Source organism: Mobula hypostoma, chromosome 13, assembly GCF_963921235.1.
Source record: "Mobula hypostoma chromosome 13, sMobHyp1.1, whole genome shotgun sequence".
Lineage (NCBI taxonomy): Eukaryota > Metazoa > Chordata > Chondrichthyes > Myliobatiformes > Myliobatidae > Mobula > Mobula hypostoma.
Genome location: NC_086109.1, coordinates 82,706,617 through 82,717,192, shown reverse-complemented (window position 1 = coordinate 82,717,192; position 10,576 = coordinate 82,706,617). Strand labels below are relative to the sequence as shown.

General features: G+C 40.6%; 1 protein-coding gene across 3 annotated transcripts in view; it reads right to left on the bottom strand.

Moving 5' to 3' along the window:
• Positions 1 to 227: 227 nt before the first annotated feature.
• Positions 228 to 10,576, bottom strand: part of kif7 (kinesin family member 7) — a 48,228-nt gene continuing 37,879 nt past the window's right edge. For all 3 annotated transcript variants that reach the window (XM_063066046.1, XM_063066048.1, XM_063066047.1), the window contains exons 15-18: positions 10,183 to 10,389; positions 8,566 to 8,764; positions 6,169 to 6,333; positions 228 to 4,228 (exon numbers count right to left, since the gene is read on the bottom strand). In XM_063066046.1, coding sequence (XP_062922116.1) covers positions 3,837 to 4,228; positions 6,169 to 6,333; positions 8,566 to 8,764; positions 10,183 to 10,389 — 963 coding nt within the window. In that variant the 3' untranslated portion in view covers positions 228 to 3,836. The remainder of the gene's footprint in view (positions 4,229 to 6,168; positions 6,334 to 8,565; positions 8,765 to 10,182; positions 10,390 to 10,576) is intronic.

The following is a 10,576-nucleotide window of genomic DNA, read 5'->3' as shown; positions in this document are numbered from 1 at the left end:
CAGTAAAATGTGAAAATGGTTGTGGGGGCTGAATAATTTTTCAAGGCACTGTATATTGGTGCCAAATCTGTAAAAGAATATTCATTAAAAAGTGTAGCTGTTAAGAGTTGAAGTATGAGTAATGTTTTAAAGCAAACATATGCGCTGCTGTTTGAGAATCTACACCAATTGTTTTCAAATCAACCAAGGAGATCTCTTCGCTGGAAGTAGTAACAACAAAACAACAATAAGGAAACAGTTTGTATTTCTTTGTAAAACAAATGCTGCTCAAGTGGAACTCTTGTACAGCAAGAATATAATAAAATACAAAACAGTACAAAAAGCAGAAAAGTTAATTAAGAAAAAGTCTAAATACTTACAGAATAGGAATTTTTTTTTTACAGTTTTTCTCAGTTGCCTAGGCACTTTGATCAAGCCAGAAGTGCATACGGTCAATTCTGAACTTCATTTGAGCAAACCAGCAACCGCCTCAGAGACAACCATTTCTCATTGGGTGTATACAAATCTCAGTTGTCAAGGAACTCAATGCAAAACAGTGGACACAGCAGTGATCAGAAGACACAAAAATCAATTGAAGTGTCAGGTCCAGCAAAACACAATCAAATGCCCCCAACTGCCAGCAATCAATTCCAAATCTTCGGCTCAAAGTGGCTCCTTTTTGCAAGGAGTTAAGCTACCATTGCAAATCTGATACACCAATCAGTACATACTCACACACCTAAGAGTGGTTGGCAGTGCTGCAGCTTTCTTTGAACAAGGAAAATGAAAGGCGAGGGCATCCACAAGGCTGATGGGGTGGGTTCAGATGCATGCTGAAAGATTTGATGAGAGAGGATTGTGAAGAATGAAATATGAGCGACAATTGTTGACCATATCCTAAATCATGGACTGTCCATGCACGAGGCTGGTCTAAAGATGCAGCCCAATATGCCAGGTTCATGCGTGGTATCAGGGATGAGAAAAGGTAAGACAACACATAGCAAATTCACACCTTTATGTTATGTAACTGACTTCGACATTCATGTATAAAAGAGTAGTTTATTCAATACAAATAGTGTGCTTCAGTAAATGTACTCAGTGGAAATATACTTGCATTTTTATAAAACTGAAAGAAGATCTCTAGCTGGTGGGCAAGCCAAGGTGTCTAGTGCTGGACAAGAGGAAACAATTGTTCAGATGGTGCTTGTGAACAATACCATGCACTTTGTGAAATAGATAACTGTAGTTATTCATCTCAAATACTCATACCGTCTGAGTATTGACAACTAATAACAGTGTTGAAATGCCACTGCAACAGAATGAAATTGACAGTGCCCTTTGATAAAAACAATGACAGGGTTAAGGAATTGAGGTATCTGTAAGTACAGGTAAGTTGTCAAAATCGTACATGTAGGTTTTGCCAAGTACCGTATTCCTTTTCATACACTCCACGTGTTTCACCTTGTCTTCTCTACTGAGATTACAGAGGATAATGGAGCTGGAGTCCAATGCAATACCACAAATTCATCTACGTTGATTAAGATGACTCGTATATGTCACAGACAAGGAGGTGATGGAGGAATGTCATAGGGGTAAGGGCAACAGCCCCAGGTACCGTACCAGGGAGGTTCAAACCTAACCATGTATACAGCCATATTAGACACTGTTCTTCTGGCATACATCCCAATGATTGGGCCATAAAACACCTTATGCCTTATCACACTCCTTGATGGGTTTGTTAGACAACTCTTAGTTTCCGAGGAGAAACAGCATGCCAGAATCAATGGCCCACAATATGTCATCGTGTGGGACAATTTAACTTTGAGATACTTGCATTAGAAAGATAGTCAGCATTTTCCCAGTGATTATAAGACCATGAGACATAGGAACAGAATTAGGCCTTTTGACCCATCAAATCTGCTCCACTATTTAATCAGAGTTGATCTATTTATCTGATGTTTGCTTACATGTGCTAGTGATGCATTGAATTATATATTTGAGTTATTCACTTTTGCTGTAACTATTTATTGTTTTGAATGGTTGAGTGTGTTTTGCAGTGAGAATGAGGGGTTTCTGCAAAACACGTTAGTGTTTTGAGAATGTGCCTACTGTTCTGACCAGCGTGGTTAAGTGACTGACGAAAACTGTATTTGTTCAGTAGTGTTCTCAGCTAAGTGGCATTCAATGGCTACTTGTTCTATCAAGCACTGTTGTGTTGGATGTGGCAGTAGCTCCAGCCTTTACCAAAGAAAGATCACTTATTCACATTTGGTAAAAATTGAGGCTGCCTAGAAATGTCTAATCAGGTCATGAAATGCTTCTTTTTTAAGCAGCTGGGACTGTCCTGGGAATTGCAGGCAGCCCTATTATTCGGCAAGAAATATTGCAAGTAATATTTATTTGTTCCTTTACTGAAAATGTTATAGGGAGGTCTTTATTCCGTTACAATCTCTGGTGTCATCTATACTTACCCCTGCCTGTTCCACCTAACCCTACACCCTTCACTCCAATTTTGGAAACACTGAGACACAAAATAAAATCATGCCTACCTTAACAATGAACGTCAGTCTTAATTCAGAAGCGTGCCGCTTATGCAATAGAAGTCTCAATTTCTAGACACAGCTTTCCTGATGTCTCTTAATAAGATTCCCAGTTTTATTCATTGCCTTTCGTTGAACAGAGTAAGAACCAATAATGTTATTGTCAAAATCTTTGAATGTTTGCAACCAAGAAAAAGACAACCCCAATTTAATGCACTAGCCAGTCCTTATTAACACTGAATTTCTCCCTTGTTTGAAAACCATTAGGAAATTGAGTTGTAAACTCTTACTCTGGAGAATACTGAATGGCCCATCAGGCTGAACAATTCTCCAATCAGCTACAATTTCAGAATCAATGCCTAATGTAAGAACCTAATTGACTTAAACAAAAAGTAACACAAACAAAACATCAGAGGAACTCAGCAGATTAGCAGCATCGATGGAAAAGAATAAACAGTTGACGCTTCAGGACAACACCCTTCATCAGGGAAAGGGTCCTGGCCTGAAACGTTAACTCTTTATTCCTTTCCTTAGATGCCACTTGAGCTGCTGCGGTTCTCCAGTATATTCTGTGTGTTACTCAGGATTTTCAACATCTCGTGTTTATTAAACAAAAATGATAGTTTTAGCAGAATTTTGAATTTTGACTTATGAAAATAAACAGTTTCTAAACTAGGAGGTACTTGAGATAATGAAAAATGTCTCCGAACCAGAATAGTGTTAATTGAGATTTAAACAGCAAAGTGGCTAACTTTATAACTCCACCTGTTCTCCACTAAATACAGACCACCAAACAAAAAAAAGCAAAGAAACAAAGAGCACCTTCATTGAGACCAGTCAGAATGCTCTTCAGCGGCACAGTGCGTCCTGATGAAGAGCATTGGCCCAAAACATCAACTTTTTATTTCTTTCTACAGATACTGCCTGACTGCTGAGTTCCTTCAGCATTTTTTGTGCATTACTCTTAAAAAATGGTCTCTCATTGTGCAAGATCGAGCCAATAAATTTAGCTACCCAGTACTACTATTTCTAATCTTTATTTTGTTTTACTTCTGTTGGAATTTCACCTTTTATTGCTATAACCATGAATCTCATTGTTATACCTGAGATTTTTTATTTAAATGGAAATTGAAATATATTTACCTTTTCTATTACTGCCTAATTCACCAAAGTGTTAACTGTTACCTTTCATATTTTAGTTGCTTTGTAGAAAACTTATGAATAAAATAACTTTCCCTCAAAGTGTTGTTTTCTTATCTGTACAATGAATATCTGCCTTTTAGCATCCTTATATAATAAGTAATATTCAATGTTCTGCTACCCCACTGGATTCTTCCTGACATCGATAATCCCAGGATTGAAGTAAGTAATGCTTGCATTGAGATTGGTGTTTCTGAATGTTTTCTGGGGCTTCTGCCCAGGTGTGATACTCCAGTGCATGGCGCCCTCTGCAGGCTGCACCACCCTATTACACAGATGCTCCAGTTCTTCCAAACCAGTCTGATCATCTGTGGGCAGCGATGATCTCCGCCACGATGGTGGCAAAGGCACGTGAACCAAGTCTCGGAGCTCCTCTTTCGATTTGGCGATCCGTTCAGGAGCAACTGTTGCCACAAACTCTGATGGAATATTGTTCCCACTTTCTTCTCTTCCGGCTGCTGGGAGCACTCGGTCAATATGCAGCTGAGCTCTACTGATAGTTCCTAGGCCTAAAAAATATCAAAGTCGACTTTATTGTCATATATATATATAGTGCATGTATGCACAGGTGTAATGAAAAACTTGCAGAAGCAACACTGGCATATAGTATCAAATAATCACAAAAAAACAGGAAGTGCTTTTCCCAGATTAGCAATATCCAAACCAACGACATTAACACAGTGATAAAGAGTGGGAAGGAGCCAGCGAAAGGCATGGGTTTTATTTCTGTGCATACACCTTTCTTTCCTCTGACTGAATGCTGAACCTAAGATTTTTCAGATCTGTAGAAATGCACAGGGAAGGCCTAGTGAAGGCCTCTACACCAGTAAAATCCCAATCCGAGGCAAGCTTGATCTCGTTCCCTTCCTGGGCATTATTCAACTTACACTGGGTGCCACTTGATATAATATTTCTATGGCAACATTATATTAAGGAACTGCATAGCTATTTTAATTTGTTGTAAAGTACTGGAAAGTTCTATAAGATATGAAAGATGGGACATATGTACATTATACTTCACATTTGACGTCAAATATGTATAAATAATCATTGGGATGATCTAGACAAGGAGGAGCACAGGTAATCTTACTCAGATACTGAATTTATGGGAAGACAGCAGCAAAAGGCAGCCAGCTCGCATTGCTCTACTTTCCCCTACCAGTGAATCAGAATTGGGTTTACTTTCACAGTATTACATCAAATTTGTGTTTTGTGAGTGCAGAACAGTGTAAACAAAATTACTGTAAACTACAAAATAAATGAATAAGGCAAAAAAAGAAGAAATAACGAAGTCCTGTTCATGAACTGTTCAGAAATCTCATGATGGAGGGGAAGAAATGTTTCTGAATTATTGAGTGTGGGTCTTCATGCTCCTGTATCTCCTCCCTAATGGTAGCATAATGTGGTTAAGCATAGCTTAACTAACATCTACAAATTTGCAGGTGACACCAGCATTGTTGGTACAGTCTCACGTAGAGACAAGGAGGCATACAGGAGTGAGATGGATAGACAAGTTGATTCTCACTTTCAACGTCAGTAGGGCCAGAGAGATGCTTGTGGACTTCAGGAAGGGGAGGCCCACAAAACACATAACAGTCCTCATTAAGGGGTCAGCTGTGGAAAGGATGAACAGTTCTAAGTCCCTGGATTTCAGCAACTGATGCAATCGTAAAGAAAGCATGCCAGCAGCTCTATTTGGTTGAGCTTGAGGAATTTTGGTACATCACCAAAGACTCTTTGCAAATTTCTAGAGCTCTACAGTGGAGAGCATTCTGACTTGGTATGGAGGCTCCAAAGCAGAGATTGCAAGAAGCTGAAGAGGGTGGGAGACTCAGCCAGCTCCATCATTGACAAAACCCTCCCCAACATTGACGACATCTTCAAGAGGCAGGGCCTCGAGGAGACATCCATCACAAAGGAGCCAGCTGTTACTACCAACCACTTTTAAAGAATGGTTATAAATATCAAGGCTCTACAAATCAGGAATAATTAAATAAATAAAACTGATGAACATATAGACTGTTATAGCAAATTGTGAGACTGGTTTCCACATATTCTCTGGAATGAATAAACTTACTCAAGCCACTGAGCAACAAATACAGGATACAGGATTATATGCTTGAATTTATGACTATGTGTCAGAGATTTTTTTTATTTTTTTTTAACCAAAGTTTTTTTTTCCTGTTTTTTTTTCCTCTCTTTTTTTTCTATTTTGTTATGGGGTTTTGATTTTGCTTTAGATTAGAATAAAATACACCTTTTCAATATTATAGTTAATTTACTATACATAGTTATGGGGAAATTCAATCTTGTTTCTGTTTCCATAATGCCATAACGTATTTTGTATTTGTCTATGCAAGTAGTTAATAAAAATATTGAAAAAGAAACGAATACAGGATCAGCAGTTAAATGGGAATTTCGGCATCTGCTAGCATGTTGCATTCCTTACGTTTGCTCTGCTCTGCCGGAATATTCAAAAGATAAGTGGATAGGTCTTTCAGTTTCAGGTTCAACTCATGATTTGCTTGTTTGTACCAAGCAAGCTCCTTTTCCATCATTTGGATCCAACCCTCGTACTGCTTCTGGCTCCCAGCGATTCCTTCGTCCACTTGTCCTGTGAGCAAGTGGCAAAAAGAGAAAGATGATTCCACCAGTACCACAAAACTATTTCACAGGGTGCCAAGGCTTTTAAATTTTTGCTCCATTTTTTCTCTTCTTTCCAAAAGCTTCTGGCAAAGAGTGGAGCACTGCACTAGAGGCATTGATCAATTTCTCGTTCCAGCTGCTGTTCTTGTGTAACATACACTGTAAATATCAAATAATATAGCATGGAACACAGAACTGTACAGTACAGGATCCAGCCATTCAGCCCACCACGTCTTTGATAAACAAAATATCAATTTAAACTGCATATTAACCTGCTAGTGGTCTTGATCCTCCAATTCTCTGTATGTTTAGTGTTTGAATAAGTGCCTCATGACTATTGTAGATGATTCCACCCCCTCTCTGGCTTCACATTTCAGGCACTGACCACTCTCTTGCCACATAAACTCCTGCAGTATGGTCCCAAATTGACAACTGCCTGGTAGGCTCAGATATTCACTGTCTGAAAGTAAATTGGGAAAGAACCAAGTCCAATAGAACATAAAGGCAAGGATGTAATGTTGAGGATTTATAAGGCACTGGTGAGGCCTCACTTGGAGCATTGTGAGCAGTTTTAGAAAGGATGTGATGAAACTGGAGAGGATTCAAAGAAGTTCACGAAAATAATTCCAGGATTGAATACGAAGAGAGTTTGATGGCTCTGGGCCTGTATTCATTGGAATTCAGAAGAATGAGGGGTGACCTCATTGTAACCTATCGAATGGTGAAAAGCCTTGATAGAGTGGATATGGGGAGGATGTTTTCTATGATGGGAGAGTCTAAGACCAAAGGACACAGCCTCAGAATAGAGGGGCATCGTTTTAGAATGGAGATGAAGAGGAATTTCTTTAGCCAGAGAGTGGTGAATCCGGGGAATTCATTGCCATAGGCAGCTGTGAAGGCCAAGTCATTGGATATATTTAAACCAGAGGTTGACAGATTCTTGATTGGTCAGGACATGAAAGGATACAGGGAGAAGGCAAGAGTTTGGGCCTGAGAGGGAAATAGATCAGCCATGACGAAATGTCAATGGCCCAAGTGGACCAATTCTGCTCCTATATTTTATAGTCTTAGTCTTCTCCTTGTTTTACATCCAGGTCATTCAAGATAGATAATTGCATGCCATCGCTGCCTGGAAGAAATCATTTAAATGTATGCAGTTTGGGAACCGAATCAGAGGTCTTTGCATCTGATGGCTTTTTTGCCCAGTTTATAAAGTCATTTACAGAGACAGCAGGGAAACCAGTCCTTTACAACCCCCTCTGCTGAGTCTCTGCTTATTATCAAGCATATATTTTCACAGTAATTCTATCCTAACCCATTTTATTCTCTATACATTCCCCCATCCAGCCACATTCTACCAATTATCCAAACACCAGAGCAAACTGAGTGGCTCATTATCGAAGCAAACTGCCCTTTCTCAGAAGCTGAAATACATGGGGGAGATCCACACAGACACAGTGAGAACAGGCAATCTCCACGTAGTCAGCACTTGAAGTCTGAGATTGACCCTGGGTCACTGGAGCTTGGAGGCAGCAGCGCCATTTTGCAGAAAACTGGATGAAACATACTGCAACAACTTAATAAAAGTCTTAATACATTTAACTCTAGGATAGTTGTTAAAGTTTAAAAAAGAAACAAGAAGATAATACATTATATTGCAGAGGCCAAGTCATTGGTATATTTAACGTGGAGGCTAATAGGTTCTTAATTAAAAGAATAAGAGGGGATCTCATTAACACCTATTGAATATTGAAAGCCCTAGATAGAGTGGACATGGAGAGGATGTTTCCTATAGTGGGGGAAGTCTAGGACCAGAGGGTACAGCTTCAGAATAAAACTACATCCCTTTAGAACGGAGATGAGGAGGCATTTTTTTAGCAAGAGGGTGGTTAATCTGTGGAATTCACTGCCACAGATGGCTGCACAGGACAAGTATTTGGGTATATTTAAAGCGGAGGTTGATTGGTTCCTGATTAGAAAGGGCATCAAAGGTTACAGGGAGAAGGCAGGAGAATGGGGTTGAGAGGGATAATGAATCAGCCATGATGGAATGGGGAGCAGACTCAATGGGCCAAATGGCCTAATTTTGCTCCTATGTCTTATGGTTTTATGTATCAATGATTATGCCAAGACATTATCAGAGCTCCTGGGTACAATATGCACCACTGGAATACATTCTACAGATGTAATCATTTACTACCTTGGCAGTGCTGTAGCAGGACTTGCAGGTTCCGCTCATGTTCCTTCTGCTGCAGGGTGAGGCGGCGATCGGTCTCCAGCTGCTGACGCTCCACTGCCGCCTCCAGCCAGTAAATGAGTTTCTGCTGCTCCTCTGCTCGCATCTCCAATTCCATGAAGGCCAGCTGCATCTTCCGTTCCTCTTCTCGGAGCGTTACCACCTGCGGTTACACAGCGGCACTGTTCCAGAACACGTCGCAAACAGCACGCGGTCTGGAAAACCGCTCAATCTACCTGACCAATATAGTGTGAGGTGTGCAGTGCAGTAGAGAGGGCAAGAACAGAGCTGCTAATATCCACTCAAGATGAAACAGCCAGTCTCAAGGGGCAAATGGGAATGGTGTAGATGGGTAAAAAGGTTGGCACAGTTGTGGTGGTCTGAAGGGTCTACCTATGTCTCTGTTGTACAGCTTAATTCAAGGTTCAAGATTGTTTACTGTATTGTCCTTCTTCAGTACATTAGTGTAAAGGAGAACAAAATGACTGTTATGTGGATCCGATGCAACATAAAAAAGGCATAAAAACACAATAAATATAAAAGCAATTCTATAAAAGACATGAGTGTGGCCGTATATATAGTACTGTGCAAAAGTCACAGGCACATACATACATATAGCTGGGGTGCCTAGACTTTGGCACAGCACTGTAGTAATTTTTATGTATTGCACTGTATTGCTGTCGCAAAAAAACACAAATTTGTGAGTGATGATGCTGAGTGTGGGAAGAGGGGAATCATAGTTGGGAAAAGGAGAAAGGAGAAGGGAGAGGGAAGCACCAGAGCGACACTCTGTAATGATCAATAAACCAATTGTTTGGAATCAAATTACCTTGCCTTGGTGCCTCAGGGCTGCACGTGTCTTCACCCATGCCAACCTCCACCACCCCTCCCCCTCCCCAGCACTCCTTCTCTGCCACCTGTCACACACCCCTTCCCTGGCAATTCACCCTTGCCATTCCTAACATCCATTGCTCGTGCCAGATTTACAAACTCACTCTCCATGTACGTTGACAAATACAGCACTGTGCAAAAGTCGAGGCACCATATGTATCTAGTGTGCCTAAGACTTTTGCACAGTACTGTACATACAATTAGCATATAACGTGACTTTGATAGGAAATGATAAAGTGATGAAGTGACTCTTGGCAAGGGGAAACCTTTGAGGTAGCCGTAGGACATATGAAAACACAGTAGGACAGTGACTGTGCCAGTGTAGCTATGAGATGGGGAGTGTAAGTGTAAAATGACAGTGACTGGGGGGGAATGAAGGGTGCTGGGGGGTTGTGAAGAGGAGTGGCTGTTGTGGATGTAGTAGTAATGGGGTGGGTTAATGGGTGGAGAGGTTGATCAGCCTCAAAAGTGGAGAAGTAACTTTTTGAGGTGAATTCTAATGACTCTAAAGCCGGGTCAGACAATGACTGCAGTGGCACAAACAGTACAAACTTTATTGGTTCCTCTCTCACATGTATTGATCACAGTACACATATCCGTGTTTAGAAAAGAGGCAAAAATATATGTGTTGAGAAAAGAGGCAAATCCCCTCCTGGTCATAAATAAAGAATACTAAAAGTTAGCTCCTACCTTGTCGAAGTACTTGCAGAGCAGCGCTCTGGTTTCGGAAGCTGAGAGGTAGCTCAATTTTGCCATCAGATTCATTTCGCACTGGGACAGCATGCTGGCAGAGGCACGTAGCACCCTCTGCCGACGCGTGATTGTCTCATTCTTGTACTCAATGGCAGCGTCAAGCGCCTCAATAGCTTCGTCCAGCTGGAAAAGGATCCTTTCTTCCTAGAGAACAACAATTGAAAACACTGAAGTGTACGTCTAATTTTGCAAAATGATGGTAATATGAAAGAAAAATGCAACAGTCAGCAGATCAGACAGCATGTGTGGCGAAAGAGACAGAATAATTACTTTTCAGTGGAATACTGAATGGCGCAAATCTCACTCTGTACATGATACCTTGCAGCTTAAT